Genomic DNA, 24306 nt, shown 5'->3' on the forward strand with positions numbered 1-24306 from the left:
TACTAAATGTTTAATTGTAGTCAATTTCTTAAGCATAATGAGCACAGACAAAAGGGTATTGGGTGAAAGAAGATCCATGAGTCCATCAAGAAGTGTTTATATGTAATAGGGTCTAGGCAGGGAGGCTACAAAGTCCCTTTGTGTATTTCTGTGCAGGTATGAGTCTTGTCCAAATAGATGGGGATGGATCCATTTCCAGTGGCCAAGGGGACTGATCTCTGGAGCCTTTGGGATCTTCCAAGGATCATCCCACAACCACTATTCCCTCTCCTTCCCAATTAATGACTAAAATTCTTATTTTCAATACATGTAGAGATTTACATTTATGTCTAAAATTGTTTCTTTCAAACAAAAGTAAAACCGATTTGATTCTGTAAAAGCCAAACATGAACCTTCATGGGTTGAGGTATACTGCAGGCCCTGGGCTGCTCTGCCTGTGTAGGATGGACGTGGACTGGGAGGAAGGGGAGAAGGGCTGAAATGCTGTTTCATCCCTTCTTGGGTTCTTCTTCTTCTTTTTTAATTCTGTTTTATTGAGCTATAGTCACATTCCATACAATCATCCATGGTGTACAATTAACTGTTCACAGCACCTTCAAGTGTGCCTTCACCACCCAAATCCATTTTTGAACATTTTCTTTACATCAGAAAGGATGAAAATAAGAATAAAAACAAAAGTAAAAAAGAACACTCAAACCCCACCCCTCCACACCCCATCTTCATTTAGTCCCTGTCCCCATGTTTCTACTCATCCATCCATACACTGGGTAAGGGGAGGGTGATCCACAAGGTTTTCACCATCAAACTGTCATGCTTTGGGGGAATTTAAGTTGGGAAACTTCTAATCTAGTCTGATTCCTTCTTTTCTAGATTTAATACACTAATACACAGATATTCTCTCCCCAAACCAACAGTATAATATATTACACTATAATGTATGCAATCAATAAGGGAAGAAAGGTGGAAGTCTCCCAACCAGACAGAATTATATAACCTCCCAACCTACTATGTACCACAAGAAAAAAGCTACTGTTTTCAAAAAGTAAAACATGGGAAACACTGTACAAAGCAATGCATACCTCCTGTTCTGCCTGATAAAGCTTGACTGTGATGTTCCTCTGGAAACCCACATCATTGGCATCATAGAACACTCCAAGACTAGTAATAACGATAGGATAGAGAACTCGGAAGCTCACACTGACAACTTGGTCCTCAGAGAGCCCTGATGAAGCGTCTTCAGAAAGACTGAATGCCTCGATTTCCTGATTCAAAACTAAGGAAGTAATAACAAAAGGAGTTTTACATAACCAAACAAATATAATCTTTATTTTAATAGTAAAGCCCAAGTAATGAAGTGGGCTTGACAGCAAAATCTACAGGATTATTTTTATAATTCTTTCATAAACGGAAGGAATAAAAAATGCTTTGGAAATATGGCCATTTCTAGAAATAAACTAAACTTAAATGTTGTACACACATCCATGTATTTATTTATGAAACATATACTTAAATTATAGTCAGTGTATATATTCAGTATCAGTAAAGATTACATTTTCTTATTCTCAGATAAATAAAAACTCTATTTTCTTCTCAAGCCCAATTAGGTCATTTGGATCATCACATAATAAGTCTTAGAATGCTACTTTACACTTAGTAGATGTCCAGTAAAAGATTACCAAACTGAATTGGTGGCTCCTACTTAATTATAGGCATGAGCAGGAAGGGGTGGGGTGGGGGGGGAGGACACAGATTTTGCCATGAGCTGGGCAAACAACAGCTGGAGTTTAGACTCCAAACATAGTGGATGACAACAAAAACTTTCTCTTTAAAAATACTCAGTAAATACTCCTATCCAAAATAGGAACATGTCTATTAAAGGCAATAGGTCAAGCTTATATATAACCAGACATTTTCTATCCAAAACAAATGTACTTTAAACTTCTCCTTTATCCTATTAATAATGCTATTAATCAAAACTTCTACACATCCACAGTATCATGATGATTAATGCTCATAAAGGTCTTAAGGTACCAAATAACCTGAATAATTAAAAAGATAAAATTAGAATCAATATTAATTGTTATATATTTATTTTAAAATTTGTAATCTACACATTACATATATGAGAATTTTCTATTAATAGAAAGCTCCACTCCTTTACTATAAATGGATAATAGTACTTACAATAATAAAAGTCTGGTTAATTTAAAGGTGTGTTAATTTTTTGTTTGATTAGTTTTGTTTGGGTTGTCAAATGTAATTTGTTCTAGGCTTCTCTTACATTACTAGGCATACAACATTCTTTGAGGTTCATGATCCCTTTGGAACTCCAGTGAAAGCTAAAGGACTCTCTTCCCAGAAAAACACAATTATACACAAAATTTTGCTTACAACTTTTACTAAATTCATAAACATCCCAAGTAAGAAACCCCTGCTTTACAACAGAGCCCTGAATATATGGTTCAATTAGTTTAAAAAGCTAACTGAAATTCAACTTTATAAAAAGGCAGGCTCTTTAAAATAACAATATTAAGTGCCTAGAATGTCCTAGGAACTGTTTTATACACTTTACATGAATCAATTTATGTCATCCTCATGTCAATCCCTACGGAGTAGGTACTTTAGTTCCCAGTTTACAGATGATGAAATGAGGCACAGAGAGGTAAATATCTAACCCAGCTTCAGGCAGCTGGAGAATGGCAGGGTCTGAATTTAGACACATGCGGCCAGACTCCAGAGCTCCTGCTCTTGACCATCAAACTATCACTGCCTGTTTAGAGTGAGGTGTATATATAATTAAATAGGTTTAACAAACTTTAAAATATTAGAAGTCACAATCAGCACATTAAAGTTTTGAAGAAGTTTAACCTCCCTTAGAACCACAGCTAAACATAATAAGAAATGTTAATATACAAAGGACAGTTATAAAGTTTGTTAATATACAAAGGACAGTTATAAATTATCAACTTCCTAAAATTGGTTATCTATTTACATCTCCTTTCATCCTCATCAGAACCCCCACAAACTTTTAATACTAAGGAGTTAAAAGTATTATTTGTATTATAAATTTTTTTACTATGTGTTTCTTTTTCAGAATCTTAATCAATGCAAAGAGAAGGTCAATTCAAAATATTTGTATCAAGGCTATTATAATTCACAGGCTGGTGAAATCTAGTTTTCTAAAAGTTAAAAAATTCAGTAATTTAGGATTTATCTATGCATAGGGAAAATCCAGATGCATTTGCATCACACTGAAAAAAAACCAAACTCTTCTAGACCCTGCAATTCTACATCTGTAAAGAGTCTCTAGATAACCCGAGTGATTAGCGAATCTCCCAAAAAGGATAAAAGAGAAATTCTGATGAAAGACCAAATTTAGGCAGCCAAAAAAAAGACTCCATACTGTTCAATTAGCATCTTTTACTCAACTCCAAAACTATAACTGGCTGTCATAGGGCTAAGAAAAATTAAGATTTACCTGGATTTGTGATGTTGAGTAGTTTGCAGGAATAAGGGTCTTCCCTATCTTCCACAGGCACTTCACAGCCATGAGCACCTATTATGAACTTCACAAGCACACTGAGAGATTGTATTGGCATTAACATCAGTTATTAATCTTCACCTTGCACATGCATGTTTCCCTCATGACCATTTCAGCTTTTACTCTGAGACACAAGTATTTATTAGGATTAATTCTCTAGCTTTATTGTTCTAGTCTAGCCAAAAGGGGGAACAAGCAAACCAAAAGTTGTTAACTATCAAGTGACCTTATGTGTGAGTCCTCAAGGGCAATTCTATATTAAAGCAAGTATGAATATGTTTGACTTGGCCGGGCAATTCTATATTAAAGCAAGTATGAATATGTTTGACTTGGCCAAAGAAAATGCTCATACCATTTAAGCAAACTACAGCAAAGTCTCACACCCAGACTTACAAACATATCTCTATCTGTTATCTTCCTCATTTGCTTTCTTTTATTTCAGAAGGTGTTTCTTCAGCTTAAGATTAGTCTTTCTATCCAAGAGGAGGTCCTCTCCTCTCATAGGCCTCATTTCACTGGTTATCCCTGTAACCCATGGCTCCTTCCCATATTATAAATACGATGCTCAGTTCTATTTACGTTTTATCCTTCCTTGTCCCACCCTTTCCTGTACAGTGAGGTCTTACAAAGAAATTAAGTCAAACTGCAGCCTCCAGTTTTTAAATTTCCACTTATTTTATAAGATAAAAATTTTATCCACCCATCCACCACTTCCATTGAGACGTCTACCACCAGGGTAACCAATGTTCTGCTGCTGCTACGTTCAATGGACACTCTTCAATCCTTACCTACTTGACTTCTCTATGGCTCAGTACTGCTGATCTTAAAATGCTTTCTTCCCTTCTTTACGTCACCCTGCTCAGTCTGCCTCTGGCTCTTCTTGCCCACCCTGTCCATTAAAAGTGGCTATTACTCCTGGGCTTTGCTCTTGGATCTCTTCTCACACATTTTACTTTCTCTTGCTGGACAATAGTATTAATTCCCAAGGCCTTAACTAGCACCTACATGCTAATGATTCCTGAATTAGTATCTCTAGTTTGAACCAATCTTTCAAGTAAAAGATGCATAAATTCCCTGGACATCTCCACAGAGATGACCCTTAGGCAGTTGTGTGCTTTGGCCTATTCTACTGGCTTCTGAGAGCCAATTGTTAAAGTTTTAAGAATTTTGTGAGCTGGTTATTAAACATAGCCATTCTTAAAAATTAAATTATATAAACAAAATTAAATACAGTATATTTTAAAAGAACGAAATAAATACTAAAAATTCATCATTTCCTAACTATTTAGTACATTTTACTATTATCTGTGTTCTTGAGGTTTTTTTTTATCTCTATCTGTATGATGGAAACAACACAATGGTGGGCTGCGGCACATTTTTCCCCAACCCTGTGTTCAATGGAGTCACACTGATTACTTGAAATTGGTCATTGTGGGAATATTCACACCACAGAAATTGGTAAATATTACAAATAAGGGCTTAATTTATTTATTTGTTTTTTTTTTTTTGGTCTAGACTTATGAAAGTGCTGGAGAAAATGTTAATAATGTAGATTAAACTTAAAAATGTGAGATGTCTGTAGCCATTACATTTGAATACCACAAAAATTGAGGCTATACTTCTTCAGTGTTCAAACACTATTATCTGATTTAGCAAAGAATTTACTCACTTCATTGACTAATAATAGAGTCTGACATATTTTAGCTATCACTTCAGTTTTAGCTATTACTTAGCTATAAATAAAGGAAATATTTATGTCAGAACCGCACTCCTTTGTCAACTGCAATCATAAGTGGCTGCAGATTCAAGAGTCTGGCAAACAATGAAAGCATTCTATGAGCAATGGCTGGCTCTATGGAATTTACAATAAAGGGTTGTATTTTTTATTATTATTTGTCAATCATGTGCTAGATATCCTTTATATCAGTAAAGTTTATAAGAACCATATAGGTACATATAAGCATACTTTACTTCCAGAGAGCCCGATGGTAAACATTTAAACATTCACCAGCACACCACTGTCTGCGGGCATCTCTAACTCAGAAATCCCACAACCAAGCTTCTTTACCATGAAACCTGCTCTTCTCCATCTAGTATTTTTTGTCTTTATTGATGCTTCCACTATTCTCCAAGTCATAAAGCTAGCAGTCATCCCAGGCTCCTCCTTTTCTAAAGTCAATTATTTCACTCTCTTATAAAGTTACCACTTTAGTTCAGCCCCTCAGTAGTCCTTACCTAAACAGGCCTCACCCTTCCACTTGACCCTGAACACAACTGTTCGGCATGATCTGGTTATTGCCTACCTCTAACAATCTTATCCCTTCCTTCTCCAAGTCTCTCTGTCACATTCACACATAGAACTGTTTGGAGAGTTTCCCAAATACTCGAGGTTATTTTATTTCTACTTATATCACAGCACATATAACATTTTATTGTACTATTACACCTGTTTCTTTCTACTAAACTTCAAGCTCCCCTAAGAACCCAGACTTTATTTTATATATCTTTGTATTCTACCATACCACAGTATACTGCATGTATACAGAATACAATATATATTTGTTAAATTGACAAATTGTGGTTTTATTACAAAGGCTTATAATTAAGTATGGTCCTCAAAAATCTATATTGAATCAGGCTTCATGAGAAACGCAAGATTTGTAAGTAAGCCATATCCACAGAAACAGAAACACCTTCATTTACTAATGGCCAATGAAGTCAGAATACCTCTCATAAGTAACTAGTATTTGGAATAAAAGTTTAAACAGAAATAAATAAATCTGCTAATTAAATTATTACAGATATTGCCCAGTTTTGGCATATTTGCCATCTTAAATATACTGTCACCCCTGACTAGATCAACAAATTTACTCTGCCCCAGGAAAATGTTTTTGGTTAATATCTATTTTTATACAGATATCCCACCATTTTCAAAAAGCAAACCATCAGGCTTACTAAATTTAAGGCAAGAATGCTCTGATGGCAAATAAATTACTGGTGAACACCTGAATGTTAATTTTATTCATTACATTTAGATCTGAGTCATTTAGTCATCAGTTGTTGAATCCCTTACTCTGTGGCAGGCTCTTTTCAAAGTACTGGGAATATGTCAATGAAGAAACGTGAAGCCCCTATTCTCATGAATCTTACATTCTTGTGGAGAAGACAATTTATAAATATGTAACTAAATATTATTATAAATGTTATAAAGAAAAAGAAAGCCAAGTAAGAGAAGACAGAGAGAGATGAAGTATGGGTAGGGTGGTATTTGATAAGGGGTTGTCTGTTAAGGTAAAATCTAGGCAGAGGCCTGAAGGAAGTGAGCTATGAGGATATCCAGTGGAACAGTGGTCCAGGCAGGGGGAATAAGTGCAAAGGCCCTGAGGCAGGAGCACGTATAGTATATTAAAGCTCAGCAAGGTTGGTTAAATTTACTTAGAACAAATCAGTGAAGGGAAGTAGACGTAGAAGAGGTCAAAGACCATAGTAAAGACTTGGGATTTTAAGATGGGAAGTCAATGAAAGAGTATGAGCAGAAAATTTACATAATATGACTAATTTTTAAAAGGATCCCTCTGACTATACTACAGAAAATAAAATGTAGGGAATAAAGGTGAAAGTAGGAAATTCAGATACAGCTTTTGCAATAATCCAAGTGAGAGGATAAATCAGAATGGTGGTGAGAAAAAGTCAGATCCCGGACATGATCTTAAGGTAGCACCAAGATAAGCTAATGGATTGGATGTGGGCTGTTGTGTCAGGATGACAACAAGGGGTTTGGTCTGAGTTAAGTAGTAGAGAGGTGTCATCATTTTCTGAGATGGGAAATACTATAGGAAGTGTAGGTTTGGAGAGTGTTCTGATAGTGTGATGACTCTAAGGCCTTTCCCCATTTGTTGGGTAATAAGTTATCATTGTGATCATGAACTAAAGAAACCTGTCTTGAAAGGAATGAAAGCTGCTATGAATAAGATAGGAAATCTATACTCCACGGTGACTACTGATGACAAGAGGAAATTCACAACTGCATTTGTTTGTGTAGCTACTCCGTCCAAAAGTACCAGTTTAATTCAATCCAGAGAGGGCCTTTCCTGCTTATCACCTAAGCGTCTTCACATAACTAAAGTCCAACCTCCCATGTGTCTCTTCTACTAGCCCCTCACTACACAATCTTCAGAGATTGGTCTCTCTGACAAGAGGCTAAGGCCTTCAGGTCCTAACCGATAACAGAGCCATCTAATATCAACATGAGATATGCTGCCAAAGCTCAGCCCTGGGAGGAGGGCCAGGGAAAATAATACACAGTATATTACATACACTGCAGCTCACATAACTAAAAAAATATTACAGAACCAAAAAAATTAAGCACCTGTCAGTGAAGTTAGTAAAACGTTTGTTTAGACAAAAGTCTGAGCAGAGAACTGTTTTAGAATAGAACCTTCTATGAACTATTATTCTAAATCAAAGCAAAAATAAAAAAACTAGCTATCTAAATGCTAGGTATGTTAGCCGGTGAGTATACTCTCCTCTAACTATTATTTTGCTTAAAATGTTGGTTAAATTTACTTTTTGGACCCAACTTTATGAAAGAAAAGCAAAATGAAATAACCATTTTTTCCAAGAAGAGGCTGCACATTTGAATTAATATCTCAACTATCCAAGGTAAGGTTTTTCAGAACTATTTCATTAAACCAGGCATTGTGTCAACTCAGAAAACCTACCGTTGATTTAATGCTGGATGTTGTATCAAACGCTTTAACCAGGTGCTTCTTATCACATTTCGAAGTTCATGGTTATTGCGAGCTGATAACACACCAACTACCACATCATAGTGATGAGATTTCCACTGAGGAAATAAGGCCAATTGATCTAGTAATAAGCAAAAATAAATTAGAAATAAGTTATGTCTTGATCACTGTAAGTTCAATTTGTAGCATAAAAAATGTTTATTACAAAATAATACACGCTTGTTTTTTGGAAACAAATAAAACACGCTTATTTATTGGAAACAAATAACAATTTAAAAATCATCCATAAACCCATCATCCAGAGACAACCACTATCAATCAATATTTTGGTGCAGAGTCTTTTCACCTTCCATGTATATGATGTATTCATGCTCACGTGAGTATGTAAATTCTTCAAAACAAAAAAAGATGTTTGTGATAACAATCAGTTTGGAAAGGCGATGTGGCACAAACAATGAAATAGCAGACAGAGTCAGAGAGTTAGAATCCTGGCTATAGAAGCTATTTAACTTTTATGGCCTCAGTTTCCTTAACTAATATGTCTTACAGAACTCTTATAAAAATTAAATGAGATAATGTGTATTAAAGTCTTGCTTTGGTACCAGGTACATAGAAGACTCTCAAATGTCTACTAACAGAAACAACAAAAATGTGCTTTTTAAGGTAAAGTCTTATATTAATGTTAGTAAGTTTGGGGGATGAAGTTGAAGGACTTTCATACTGGAAAATATAGAACCCTTATTTATGCCAATAAATTCTACAGCCAGAAAACTTCTTATCACCTACTAAATACTCTGAAGATTGGAGGAGAGGAAGCAGCATTTCTAGTGAACAAAAAAATTAAGTAATAAGTCATATGAATAGCTCATTTTTTTACTGTTATAAGGTCTAATGGGCAGGACTACATTTTAATATTTAAAAATTGTCCTTAGAAACAATGCAGAAGGTAAGGATATTTTGTCCTGTTTCTTCATCACCAGTTTTAAAGCTTGAGAGCAACATGCTTATATATAACTCTGAGGAGGGATTCATTTCATCATTTTCTCCAATGGTGGGAACTGATTCAAAATGTTTCCCAAAATAAATTATTGAAGGCCAGGGATCCTTACTACATTAAATGCAATGTTTTCATATGCCACAGAATCCAGCTACTCGGTCTAAAACTATAAAAATATGTCATTTTTTTTCAAAGGACCAATTAAAATAATAAAAAGAAAATCTGGGAACATTTTTTTTAATAGGATAATTTTAAGCATATTACATTACAATTATAGGAAAACAAGAATTTTTGTATAAATAACTTATTTTCCACAATATATTGCTACAAAGGTACTTAAATTCTAATGGACTCTAATGGATTAGATATTTGTTATTTCACTCTCCCATGAATCCTGCACCAAAACAAATTCTTTTATAAAGATAGAATCTATCTTTAAAGTAAATCCAAAATTTCATGGATTAAGCTTGCTTAATAGGCAACACTTACTGAACACTTACTATGTGCTAAGCACTACACATATGTATTATCTAATGTTTTGTACATAGAGTATCATTTAATGCTTACCACTGTAATAGGTAGGTACTGTTAGGCTTCTTATTTAACAAATGAGGAGACAGGTATAGAAAATTTGGTAATTTGCCCTAAATCAGTTTATAAATGGCTGGGCTAAAATTTAATCCCAGGCAATCTAACTAACTCCATTCTTCATCACTGCAGCTATACAGCTTAATGTAGCTCATCTGAGTCTAAGTCCTGATCTTTTTTATCTATAACACAAGTTGAAGTGAATTAGTAATAAGTGAAACACTGAAAATGCTGGTTAGCACTTTTTTTTTTTTTTTTAATTTATGGTCCAGGAACAATTTTTCTGAGATATGTAACTATACAATGAACGTTGTACCTACCATTGGAGAACTAACCCTAAATGAGTCTGAATTTGGGGAAAATTTAAATGCTTAATATAAAATTGACAATGATGTGTCCAATCCCTCCCCCTACATTTTCCACAGAGATAGTAATAGCAAAAACATTCTATTGGGAAGCAAATGTTGCAAAACAAAAACAGTTCTGACACTGATTCCATGGTCAATATGCTGCATTATCTCAATAAAAAGTTATTTAAATCCTTTGCTGCCTCAGTGTCCTCATCAGAGAAAACTTACACAAAAAACGTCATTGGATACTCCATTCAAATGTCTTCTCAAAAAATTAAACCTAAACGTTTCCCTTATCCGATATCAGAAAGCAAGGCGGCTGCCCAAAAGTGAATTTTCAAAATAACTAAAACTTCCTATAAATGCCAAACATTTATTACCTTATTTTAGATGGATAATCAAAGTAAATCTTTTAGAAACCGATTTCATGGAACATAATTTAACCTCTTCTTGATGAATCAAAAATCATCATGGAAAATTCCTCAAATTAATTCTAGCTACTTCAGTTTAGATTTTGTCTTTTGCCTGGATCATTACAAGAGTACAACTGGTTTCTCCCTGACTTTTCCATATTACAGCCAAACAAGATTTTCTAGAAATAAATAAATGAACACAACAATAATCATGTGATAAGTGAAAGTCTCATGGATTATGGCTGTAAACTCTTGTTCTTATTCTACCTCCCCCTGCCCCTGCAATCCTCCCTGCTTCTAATCCATTTTTTTTTTAATTTTAAATTTACATTTATTTTTTTAATCATCATTTTATTGAGATATATTCACATACCACGCAGTCATACAAAACAAATCGTACTTTCGATTGTTTACAGTACCATTACATAGTTGTACATTCATCACCTAAATCAATCCCTGACACCTTCATTAGCACACACACAAAAATAACAAGAATAATAATTAGAGTGAAAAAGAGCAATTGAAGTAAAAAAGAACACTGGATACCTTTGTCTGTTTGTTTCCTTCCCCTATTTTTCTACTCATCCATCCATAAACTAGACAAAGTGGAGTGTGGTCTTTATGGCTTTCCCAATCCCATTGTCACCCCTTATAAGCTACATTTTTATACAACTGTCTTCGAGATTCATGGGTTCTGGGTTGTAGTTTGATAGTTTCAGGTATCCACCACCAGCTACCCCAATTCTTTAGAACCTAAAAAGGGTTGTCTAAAGTGTGCATAAGAGTGCCCTCCAGAGTGACCTCTCGGCTCGTTTTGGAATCTCTCTGCCACTGAAGCTTATTTCATTTCCTTTCACATCCCCCTTTTGGTCAAGAAGATGTTCTCCGTCCCACAATGCCGGGTCTACCTTCCTCCCCGGGAGTCATATTCCACGTTGCCAGGGAGATTCACTCCCATGGGTGTCTGATCCCACGTAGGGGGGAGGGCAGTGATTTCACCTTTCAAGTTGGCTTAGCCAGAGAGAGAGGGCCACATCTGAGCAACAAAGAGGCATTCAGGAGGAGACTCTTAGGCACAAATATAGGGAGGCCTAGCCTCTCCTTTGCAGCAACCGTCTTCCCAAGGGTAAAACTTATGGTAGAGGGCTCAACCCATCAAACCACCAGTCCCCTATGTCTGTGGTCATGTTAGCAACCATGGAGGTGGGTTAGGCGAATACCCCTGCACTCTCCACAGGCTCCTCAAGGGGGCACTACATCTTTTTTTTTTTTTCCTTGTTTTTCTTTCTTTCTTTTTTTTTTTTAACTTTCCCTTCTTTTTTAAATCGACTGTATGAAAAAAAAAGTTAAAAAGAAAACAAACATACAATAAAAGAACATTTCAAAGAGATCATAACAAGGGAGTAAGAAAAAGACAACTAACCTAAGATAACTGCTTAACTTCCAACATGTTCCTACTTTACCCCAAGAAAGTTACATAATATAGGAACATTTCTGTGAACTTGTTCCTACTATATCCATCAGAATTTAACAGACCATAGTCATTTCTGGGCATCCCCAGAACGTTAAATAGCTTATCTGTTCTTCTTGGATTATTGTTCCCCCTTCCTTAATTGCTCTCTACTGCTAGTTCCCCTACATTCTACATTATAAACCATTTGTTTTACATTTTTCAAAGTTCACATTAGTGGTAGCATATAATATTTCTCTTTTTGTGCCTGGCTTATTTCGCTCAGCATTATGTCTTCAAGGTTCATCCATGTTGTCATATGTTTCACGAGATCGTTCCTTCTTACTGCCGCGTAGTATTCCATCGTGTGTATATACCACATTTTATTTATCCACTCATCTGTTGAAGGACATTTGGGTTGTTTCCATCTCTTGGCAATTGTGAATAATGCTGCTATGAACATTGGCGTGCAGATATCTGTTCGTGTCACTGCTTTCCGATCTTCCGGGTATATACCGAGAAGTGCGATCGCTGGATCGAATGGTAACTCTATATCTAGTTTTCTAAGGAACTGCCAGACTGACTTCCAGAGTGGCTGAACCATTATACAGTCCCACCAACACTGAATAAGAGTTCCAATTTCTCCACATCCCCTCCAGCATTTGTAGTTTCCTGTTTGTTTAATGGCAGCCATTCTAACCGGTGTGAGATGGTATCTCATTGTGGTCTTAATTTGTATCTCTCTAATAGCTAGTGAAGCTGAACATTTTTTCATGTGTTTCTTGGCCATTTGTATTTCCTCTTCAGAGAACTGTCTTTTCATATCTTTTGCCCATTTTATAATTGGGCTGTCTGTACTACTGTCATTGAGTTGTAGGATTTCTTTGTATATGCAAGATATCAGTCTTTTGTCAGATACATGGTTTCCAAAAATTTTTTCCCATTGAGTTGGCTGCCTCTTTACCTTTTTGAGAAATTCCTTTGAGGTGCAGAAACTTCTAAGCTTGAGGAGTTCCCATTTATCTATTTTCTCTTTTGTTGCTTGTGCTTTGGGTGTAAAGTCTAGGAAGTGGCCGCCTAATACAAGGTCTTGAAGATGTTTTCCTACATTATCTTCTAGGAGTTTTATGGTACTTTCTTTTATATTGAGATCTTTGGTCCATTTTGAGTTAATTTTTGTGTAGGGGGTGAGGTAGGGGTCCTCTTTCATTCTTTTGGATATGGATATCCAACTCTCCCAGCCCCATTTGTTGAAAAGACCATTATGGCTCAGTTCAGTGACTTTGGGGGCCTTATCAAAGATCAGTCGGCCATAGATCTGAGGGTCTATCTCTGAATTCTCAATTCGATTCCATTGATCTATATGTCTATCTTTGTGCCAGTACCATGCTGTTTTGGCAACTGTGACTTTATAATAAGCTTCAAAGTCAGGGAGTGTAAGTCCTCCCACTTCGTTTTTCTTTTTTAGAGTGTCTTTAGCAATTCGAGGCATCTTCCCTTTCCAAATAAATTTGATAACTAGCTTTTCCAAGTCTGCAAAGTAGGTTGTTGGAATTTTGATTGGGATTGCATTGAATCTGTAGATGAGTTTGGGTAGAACTGACATCTTAATGACATTTAGCCTTCCTATCCATGAACATGGAATATTTTTCCATCTTTTAAGGTCCCCTTCTATTTCTTTTAGTAGAGTTATGTAGTTTTCTTTGTATAGGTCTTTTACATCTTTGGTTAAGTTTATTCCTAGGTAATTGATTTTTTTAGTTGCTATTGAAAATGGTATCTTTTTCTTGAGTGTCTCTTCAGTTTGTTCATTTCTAGCATATAGAAACATTACTGACTTATGTGCATTAATCTTGTATCCCGCTACTTTGCTAAATTTGTTTATTAGCTCTAGTAGGTGTATCGTTGATTTCTCAGGGTTTTCTAGATATAAGATCATATCATCTGCAAACAATGACAGTTTTACTTCTTCTTTTCCAATTTGGATGCCTTTTATTTCTTTGTCTTGCCGGATTGCCCTGGCTAGCACTTCCAGCACAATGTTGAATAACAGTGGTGACAGCGGGCATCCTTGTCTTGTTCCTGATCTTAGAGGGAAGGCTTTCAGTCTCTCACCATTGAGTACTACGCTGGCTGTGGGTTTTTCATATATGCTCTTTATCATGTTGAGGAAGTTTCCTTCAATTCCTACCTTTTGAAGTGTTTTTATCAAAAACGGATGTTGGATTTTGTCAAATGCTTTTTCAGCATCTATTGAGATGATCATTTGATTTTTCCCTTTCGAGTTTTTAATGTGTTGTAATACATTGATTGTTTTTCTTATGTTGAACCATCCTTGCATGCCTGGAATGAACCCCACTTGGTCATGGTGTATGATTTTTTTAATGTGTCTTTGGATTCGATTTGCAAGTATTTTGTTGAGGATTTTTGCATCTATATTCATTAGGGAGATTGGCCGGTAGTTTTCCTTTTTTGTAGCATCTTTGCCTGGTTTTGGTATTAGATTGATGTTAGCTTCATAAAATGAGTTAGGTAGTGTTCCATTTTCTTCAATGTTTTGAAAGAGTTTGAGTAAGATTGGTGTCAGTTCTTTCTGGAAAGTTTGGTAGAACTCCCCTGTGAAGCCATCTGGCCCTGGGCATTTATTTGTGGGAAGATTTTTGATGACTGATTGGATCTCTTTGCTTGTGATGGGTTGGTTGAGGTCTTCTATTTCTTCTCTGGTCAGTCTAGGTTGTTCATATGTTTCCAGGAAATTGTCCATTTCCTCTACATTATCCAGTTTGTTGCCATACAGTTGTTCATAGTATCCTCTTATAATTTTTTTAATTTCTTCAGGATCTGCAGTTATGTCACCTTTTTCATTCATTATTTTGTTTATATGGGTCTTCTCTCTTTTTGATTTTGTCAGTCTAGCTAGGGGCTTGTCAATCTTGTTGATCTTCTCAAAGAACCAACTTCTGGTGATATTTATCCTCTCTATTGTTTTTTTGTTCTCTATGTCATTTATTTCTGCTTTAATCCTTGTTATTTCTTTTCTTCTACTTGGTTTAGGATTGGTTTGCTGTTCATTTTCTAGCTTCTTCAGTTGATCCATTAGTTCTTTGATTTTGGCTCTTTCTTCCTTTTTAATATATGCGTTTAGTGCTATAAATTTCCCCCTTAGCACTGCTTTTGCTGCATCCCATAGGTTTTGGTATGTTGTGTTCTCATTTTCGTTCGTCTCTATATATTTAGCAATTTCTCTTGCTATTTCTTCTTTAACCCACTGATTGTTTAGGAGTGTGTTGTTTAACCTCCAGGTATTTGTGAATTTTCTAAGTCTCTGATGGTTATTGACTTCTAATTGTATTCCATTGTGGTCAGAGAATGTGCTTTGAATAATTTCAGTCTTTTTAAATTTATTGAGGCTTGTTTTATGTCCCAGCATATGATCTATTCTGGAGAAAGTTCCGTGAGCACTAGAAAAGTATGTGTATCCTGGTGATTTGGGATGTAATGTCCTGTATATGTCTGTTAAATCTAATTCATTTATCAGATTGTTTAGGTTTTCAGTTTCCTTATTGGTCTTCTGTCTGGTCGATCTATCTATAGGAGAGAGTGATGTGTTGAAGTCTCCCACAATTATTGTGGAAACATCAATTGCTTCCTTTAGTTTTGCCAGTGTTTCTCTCATGTATTTTTTGGCACCTTGATTGGGTGCATAGACATTTACGATTGTTATTTCTTCTTCCTGAATTGCCCCTTTTATTAGTATGTAGTGGCCTTCTTTGTCTCTCAAAACATCCCTGCATTTGAAGTCTATTTTATCTGAGATTAATATTGCTACACCTGCTTTCTTTTGGCTGTAGCTTGCATGAAATATTTTTTTCCATCCTTTCACTTTCAGTTTCTTTGTGTCCCTGTGTCTGAGTCTCTTGTATGCAACATATTGATGGTTCATTTTTTTTTGATCCATTCTGCGAATCTACATGTTTTAATTGGGGAGTTAAATCCATTTACATTCAACGTTAAAACCGTGAAGGCATTTCTTGAATCGGCCATCTTATCCTTTGGTTTATGTTTGCCATATTTTTCCCTCTCTCTATTAATATCCTTTATTGTGCCCATACCGAATCTCTTTAGTACTGAACCTTTCTCCAAGTCTCTCTGTCCTGTCTTTGTTTCTCTGTCTGTAGGGCTCCCTTTAGTATCTCCAGTAGGGCAGGTCTCTTGTTAGCAAATTCTCTCAGCATTTGTTTGTCTGTGAAAAATTTAAGCTCTCCCTCAAATTTGAAGGAGAGCTTTGCTGGATAAAGTATTCTTGGCTGGAAATTTTTCTCACTCAGAATTTTAAATATATGGTGCCACTGCCTTCTCGCCTCCATGGTGGCTGCTGAGTAGTCACTACTTAGTCTTATGCTGTTTCCTTTGTATGTGGTGAATTGCTTTTCTCTTGCTGCTTTCAGAACTTGCTCCTTCTCTTCTGTGTTTGACAGTGTGATCAGTATATGTCTCGGAGTGGGTTTATTTGGATTTATTCTATTTGGGGTTCGCTGAGCATTTATGATTTGTGTATTTATGTTGTTTAGAAGATTTGGGAAGTTTTCCCCAACAATTTCTTTGAATACTCTTCCTAGACCTTTACCCTTTTCTTCCCCTTCTGGGACATTTGGACATTTCATATTATCTATCATATCCCTGAGGTCCATTTCGATTTTTTCAATTTTTTTCCCCATTCTTTCTTTTATGCTTTCATTTTCCATTCTGTCATCTTCCAGGTCACTGATTCGTTGTTCAACTTCCTCTAGTCTTGTACTATGAGTGTCCAGAGTCTTTTTAATTTGGTCAACAGTTTCTTTAATTTCCATAAGATCATCCATTTTTTTATTTAGTCTTGCAATGTCTTCTTTATGCTCTTCTAGAGTCTTCTTGATTTCCTTTATATCCCGTAGTATGGTCTCATTGTTCATCTTTAGTTCTTTGAGTAGCTGCTCTAGGTGCTGTGTCTCTTCTGGTCTTTTGATTTGGGTGCTTGGGCTTGGGTTATCCATATCGTCTGTTTTTTTCATATGCTTTATAATTTTCTGTTGTTTTTGGCCTCGTGGCATTTGCTGAACTTGATAGGGTTCTTTTAGGGTTTGTAGACCTATTGAAGTCCTTATCTCTAATTTATCAGATCTACAGCTTCGTGGAGTACACTTTCTCTAACTAACCAGCAGGTGGCGTCCACGAGCCACCTGTTCTCCACAAGCCAGTTCTCCCCTGCTTAGCCTTTTTGGTGAGTGGGGGAGTGAGTCTTGTGGGGCCCAATTGGTGTATCAAGCTTGCGTGTGTAGTTGGTGTTGCCTGCCCTGTATGTGGGGCGTGTTTCTGGGCAGTCGGGGAGCGGGGGTGGCCCTAACAATCAAATCTCCCTGGTGATCCTAGAGTTTTAAAGCTGCTGCAATAGTCTAATCCTTCAGTTCAGTCCTGCCGCAGTTTGTCTCTGCCACTGACCCACAAGTCCTTGGTATTGGCGTATGGCTCCTGAGACTTGCAAGTGGGCCCCTCTTCCAGGCTGTGCACCCCGGGTCCTCTGTTGAGGGATGACTGTGCTATGTCACAGGTGAGTGCCGTCCCCCCAGGGCAGTTCTGGGCTGCTGGGCTGTGTAGGGAGGCTCCCAGTCTGCTCAAATGATGGCTGAGTGGGGCTTTGTTAATTCACACTGCTCCACCTTCCCAACTCTGGGACAATCAGCTGAGGTTGCAGGGAAGGCTAATGTCCACGGCCAGTTTTGTGGTGTGTGCCTGTTATCTGAAGCACTTCCGTCACACTGGGTTGTCTGGGGCAGCTCTGGGCTATGGGGCTGGCGATGGGCAGGAGTGTTTCCTGTCCACCAGGATGGTGGCTGTGAGCGGACACCCCCCTTTTCTTGGGAAGTTGTGGTGTTTAGTGAATTTTCTCAGCCACTGGATTATTTCCTTTTGTCTCAGAGCTCTCTTAGTTCTGCTCTTGACTTGACATGCCCAAATTGAAAGTCTTTGAAGCTTTCTGTATTGGGCTTCTTAGAGTAATTGTTTTAGAAAAAGAAAAAAGGATTAAAAAAAAAAAAAAAAAAAAAAGGGCCCTCCTCAGAGATCTAATGGGTTATTGAAATGCTAATAGACAAAGCAACCAGGGCCATTAAGGAAAGGTCCACAGGGCAGAGAGATCAGCTTTTCTTCGGGATTTGCATATGCGCCTCAAGGCCTGAGCTCCGCCGTTCCCCTTTCTGTGTTCACCAGAACTCCAAAAATCCTCTGCTTTTATTTTGGAGTTTTTCGTGTTGTTTTTTTTTTTCTATGCCTGTCTCCTCTCTGCTGGGCTGGCTGCTCTCAGATTCTCTGGTGTCTGGTCTCAGTCTATCTATGGTTGGAGTTTGGATCAGTAGAATGAGTTTCCGATAAGGGCTGCCACTGCAGTTCTCCCTTCTCCTTCCCGGAGCTGACAGCCCCTCCTCCCACGGGACTGAGCCTGGCAGGGAGGGGCGCGGGTCCCCTGGCCATAAAAACTTACAGATTTCGCTTATCTCAGCAGTTCGACATTTTCATGAGTGTTGTATGAAGTATGCCCAAAGACAGATTGCTCTGTGGTGTCCAGTCCACGCAGTTCCTGGCTTTCTACCTACTTTCCTGGAGGAGTAACTAAAACATACAGCTCACCAGTCTGCCATCTTGCCCCGCCTCTACCGCTTCTAATCCATTTTTAAGCTGCTTCTGTTCAACTGCTTTACTTTACATACATTTCATTTTTTTTCGCAGAAAAGTACATGGCAGGTTTTGGCCTTTTAGAAAACTTCTTTTATTTCCAGATGCATTGAAGTTGTTAGAATCACACTTCAGAAAAAATTCTTTTGTTATTCCACATACCATCATACCACATACCATCAATGTGAACCAGTCCAACAGACTCCTGGGTACCATGTTACAAAGAATAAAATCCAAAGTGGATGCTCAATAAATACCTGTGTAAGAATGTTTCTCAAGCTCCTAGCTCTCCTTACCCACTCTTAGCTCCATACTCTTATCACCCTCTGCTATATACCGCAAGCACAGGGCACCTAGTTTCACACTAGTGTCTGAAAACAGAAAAAAAGGGAAAAAAGAGAAAGAAAAAGAAAAACTAAGAAGTAAATATGAGACAAAAGAACATAAATTCACAAGAAAACAAAAGGCATATGGCTAATAAACCTACAGAAAAAAACATTCAACTCCACAAGGAATCAAGTTCAAATTAGAGATATAATTTTTCTCTTATTAAACTTACAAATACTTTCTCAAATAACACCCAGAGTTGGTGGGTATTTCAAGAAAATGACCACTCTCAAACACTGCTGGTGTGATTGTAATTTAGTGTAGTCTTTTCTGCAAGTCAATTTGGCAAATACACCAAATACCTCAGAATGGTATAACATTTATCTGGCAATTCCACATCTAAGACCTTATTCTAAAGAAATGAATCAATGATACACTCCAAAATCTCTATTCAGCACAGTGTCATTTATTAATAGTGAAAAACTGCAAACCACCTAAGTGCTTGAATTAAGGGATTAAATTATAGCAAATTCATATGATAGACTACTACATAAACAGCATTAAAATTACATTGAAAATATGTAATTAAATATTCTACATCATATTAAGAAAAGCAGGTTATGGGAACTATGTATATACTGCATGGTTCCATTTACATAAAATACAAAAGCAGGCAATTCTCTACTGTTAGAGATCAGGACAGTAGTTACCACCCTTGGCACTGACAGAAGGGAGCATGAACGAAGCTTCTTGGGTGTTGGTAGTTTTCTTTTTTTTTTTTTTTTAATTGGGTGATTAGTTGAGTGTTCAGTTTGTGGATACTCAGCAAGCTGCACATTTACATGTACTTTTAAAAAAGTTTTTATATGTCATTAAATTTTTAAAAAATACTGAATAATTTCCCCAAACGTATATTATTACATGCATTCAAAGAGTCTAGCGTTACTTTTATAAGAAAAATCATAAGGTCATCATGGCATGTAAGCAGATTCGTATCTTTCATTCATAATTTTCCAGTTCTATTTTCTTGATTTATTCACTCAAATTACTAAGCATCTACTATGTTCACTGTTGTAGATGGCAGAGATACAGCAGTACACAAAATCATCATTGTGTCAGGGTTAATTAACAACCCCAAGCAATCTCCCAAAGGTAATGACCATGACCACTTCTCTTTTCTAATATGTAACGTATCCTGAGAGTCAAGCAACCTGCTAGGCTCTGCACCGAAAGTAGACACTCCAAACATTTATTGAATAACTGAGGGAGGTCGAATTCAAAACCAATTATTCAAATTAAGTTCAAGGATTCTTAAAAATCAGACCAAAATTTCCACTCAGGTGCATGCCCTCATATGACATCAGTCACACAAAGGGAGAAATCTTTAAAATGAGGAAATCATACAAATCTATCAACAGATCTACTGACAGGGACAATCATACATACTACCCCAGTGAGTCTATGCCAATTTCAAAGACCTAAAAGAAGTAACAACTCAATTGTCCAGCTCCCCTTTTACTCTCTGTAACACAGACATTCCCACACCACACTGGCATAGGCATCAGCTGCCACCATACTGCTGCTACTGTCTAATATTCTTGGAGTGCTTACTATGAATCAGGCACTGTTCTAGGTATTTTCTTAACTGCACCTTCACGATAACCCTATAAAATCATCATTTGATAAATGAGGACACTGAAACAGTTAAAATTAGCACATAAGGAGAATTCTGGAAGAATTTCAAAGCAAGCTAAATTTGTCTTGGCCTTCTACTTGCTCCATGTCTGTTTCCAATGGCCAGATTGGGAGTACCTTGAGGGCAGGGACTATGTATCTAGCACAACACCTGCTCCTCTAAGCATTTGTTCCTTTCCTCTCTTGGTTTCCCTCTTTCCAAATATTCTAGGAGAAGCCTTCTTTTGTCACACCATGTTTCTAAATTAACTATTAAATAAGTCTGGCTAAGGCATTACCCAAAATCAATGTTATAATCAAGACACTCTACATCTATATTCCTTAGTTCAATGGTTATCTACTCCATTTGCCCTTCTATATCCCCCAGGAGCGAAGAGATTTGCTTCCCCTTCACCAGTTGCATTTGCATTCCAGTTGTTTAAGGCAAGCTGCTACATAAGAAAAGAGTCACTCCAAACATCAACATGGCTCACTCACTTCATTTAGGTCTCAGTTCAACTGTCAACTTGCCAGAGGCCTTCCCTGAGTTCTCTGTTTAAACCCGCAGCCCATCATTCTTTCTAGGCTTAAACTGCTTTTTCTTCACTGCACTTATCAATACCCCCCTATAACAGGTATTATGTATTTCCTTACATTCTGTCTTCCCTTCTAAACTGTAAACTGCGTGAGGGCAGGAACTTTATCTTGGGTCCTGTTGTAATCCCAAACCTACTACAGGAGTTGGCACAGAGTATGCTCCCAAATACTTGCTGAATCAACTACAAGCCAGAAGGCCTTTTTTGATATTCAGGGAAGGTAAATCTTCCTTTCAAATAGCGCTATAACTTAATGAGACTGAAGAAGAACAAACCAGAAAAGAGAACAAGAACAAGTAGTAATATGTTGATTCAAGGGAAGAAAAGTTAACTCAATCTTGAGTTTTCTCTCCCATTTTAAGCTTAAAAAGTAAGGGTTAAAATGTAAAAATGCCCACGTTTTAGTTTAAACATGGTAACAGCATAATGGCAAGAGGAGCTGGGGGAAAATTTAGCAATCAAGATGCTTCTACTGTTTTCAGTTCTGAAAGTACCAAAAAAGAAAATGAAAAGTTAGCAGTCTGCAATTTTAAACTTAGATTAAAATATCCTAGTTTATTTTCTGGCCAGATGCACAATATCCACCCAAAATCAAAGTTAAATTACATTTCTAGTATGACCTCCTAACCTGTTACCCTATTCCTTTTCACTGCCTACTTCTTAGTCTCTTTAATCTAGCCTGAGCTAACTGGATGGCAGATAAGGGCATCATCTAAACACAACTGGTATGGGAAAAACTTATCCTAAACTAAGAAATTAGGTCTACTAAATTTTAAGCTTGAGGGCAGGGTTTTAATTTTGTTTTACTGAACTCCAAAAGAATGTTAAGGTTATAAATATCCTAAGGATGCCATGCAAATAATTTCCAGTTGAGTACATGCATCCTATAAAAAAGAAGCCTATAAAACACAAACCCAACAGATGTTACACAGCATTACAATATATGGCACTCTTTTCTCAGCTCAGTTCACAAAAAACTAAAAAACAAAACAAAAAAACCCCAACCTCTTAACAGGTTAATTGCACTGTAAAACTGTACTTTTATTAACTCATTTAAAGTGTTTCTTTCTACTGAGGTCACACAAATAAACTTTTCAAAGAGATATGATTTGTCTAAAAAGAAAAGACTTTAAGAGCTCTGTTACCAAAATACATAACTCAAACCATAACAATGAGATTGTTTTGAAGATTACTGAATTCTTTCTACTTACAAGTTAAGGCACAGAGCCATCTGCTGAACTGCAAATACTCAGTTTGCAGTTTTTAAAGCTTTTGGATAAGAAAACAGTTGTTTTGGGGAGAGGTGGTAAAAATTTTTTTTACCCTATGTAGTTAAAACAACACAAAAAGACTACTCTATTACTTCATATTTAAAATAGCCGTTCAGATTTCTTTATATGTCCTTTAAAACAGAAGAAAGATACGGTATGGGGAACAGGATGGTGGAGCCTGTTTAAAAAAAAAAAAAAGAGCTTTCATTAGGCTGTGAAGCGAAAAAGAACACAGATTTCATTCCCCTGAGAGAATAAGTTTTAAAACAGATATCGTTACAGAACTTGGTATTTTCACGTATACCTCATTAGCAGGCTAGGCAAACCAAACTCCGCATGAACAACTCCACTCGCAGCCATGCCCTACTACGTGTCTAGATTTGTTGAACAGATTTACATCATGCAAAATACAATGTTCTTTAGAGCCGAGTTATTCCTTAACAGCAAAACCCAGCCACCCTTCAAAACACACAACCGTGGTACTAAGATCTCAAAAGTCTTGATCAAATTAAGACCAACAACTTGGGAAGGAAGAGAACACCTAACAGCCAAAGCCAGGGCGCGAGACGATTTACAAACAGTCGCTCCCGGCTGAAGGGCACACGAGGTTTTCCTCCCTGAGCAGGCGGGCAGGGAGTCGGACAACTCCCACCAGGCCTGGGGGCCAGGCGAAGGACTTGCAGCTGCAAGCAATGGTTTTATGGACCTAAAGGGAAGCCGGGTGGTGAGAAACACGGGGGAGACGAAAAGAGCTCCCTCACGTTTGCCCGATTTTCAGGCTCCACAGATGAAAAGAATGATTTGCTTCACCTGAGGACCGTGGGATTTTACCCCTTCTCCTCCTCCGATGATTCCCGGTGGAGTTCCGCGGCAGGAAGCAACGACAGAGACGGCCGGAGGGCGCAAGGGTCCTGCTCGCAGCGCCGCTCGGACCCGGGGCCTCCCTCCCCCGCGCCCGGCCCAGGACCTCACCTGCCGGGCCGGCCCCGGAGACGCGGGCGGGCGGCGGGGAGCGCAGCCGCAGCCAGAGGTGCAGCGCGGCCCCGAGCACACACGGGCACAGAAGCACCAGCCAGTTTCGCATTGGCCGCCAGCGCCGGCTCCACCTCGCTCTCCCACCGTGCGCCGGGCTCTCCCGCGTCCCGACGGAGAGGGAGGGGTCTTGGAAGTGAGAAGGAGGACGCCTGAAGACTGAGGGGTGGCGGCCTAAGTCCGCGCTATCACCTTGGCGACGCCCGCTTCGCAGACGGTGCGATGAAGGGTCCGCGGGCTCCCAGCCCGGCGCTTCAGGTTTCTCACCGCGGGCGGTAGCGGCTCAGCTGGGCGAGGTCCCGCCCCTTCCGCTCGGCCTTCCCATCGGTCCCGCCCACCTCCTCCCACTCGCCCCGCCCTTTTCTCTCGCGTTCGCTGCCGCGCTGGCCCGTAGGCCGGGAGCTGAAGTCCCGCTCTGGGCCTAGGCCTGGGGCACGCCAGTGATCCGGAAGCTCGGAAACCACATTTCCTACAATCCCACGCCACTCGCTTTCCTCACTCGGCAGTCACGGAGGCGAGAAGCGAGGTCCCATACAGAGCATGCGCATCCCTTCTTGTCAACGACTGCCACCCGACGGCCGAAGAGAGGTAGTGCCGGCGACTCTGCACTT

At 38.1% G+C, this 24306-nt stretch overlaps 1 protein-coding gene across 2 annotated transcripts in view; it reads right to left on the bottom strand.

Annotated features, from left to right (window-relative positions):
• The window catches only part of B3GALNT2 (beta-1,3-N-acetylgalactosaminyltransferase 2), a 64703-nt gene extending 40708 nt beyond the window's left edge, over positions 1 to 23995 (bottom strand). Inside the window, exons 1-4 of one of the 2 annotated variants that reach the window (XM_037821539.1) lie at positions 23636 to 23995; positions 8263 to 8410; positions 3479 to 3579; positions 1080 to 1273 (exon numbers count right to left, since the gene is read on the bottom strand). In XM_037821539.1, coding sequence (XP_037677467.1) covers positions 1080 to 1273; positions 3479 to 3579; positions 8263 to 8410; positions 23636 to 23747 — 555 coding nt within the window. In that variant the 5' untranslated portion in view covers positions 23748 to 23995. Of the gene's footprint in view, positions 1 to 1079; positions 1274 to 3478; positions 3666 to 8262; positions 8411 to 23635 lie in introns of those variants that run through there. The other variant, XM_037821545.1, reaches the window with a different exon arrangement.
• Positions 23996 to 24306: the final 311 nt, after the last annotated feature.

This window comes from Choloepus didactylus, chromosome 2, assembly GCF_015220235.1.
Source record: "Choloepus didactylus isolate mChoDid1 chromosome 2, mChoDid1.pri, whole genome shotgun sequence".
In the NCBI taxonomy this organism is placed as follows: Eukaryota; Metazoa; Chordata; class Mammalia; order Pilosa; family Megalonychidae; genus Choloepus; species Choloepus didactylus.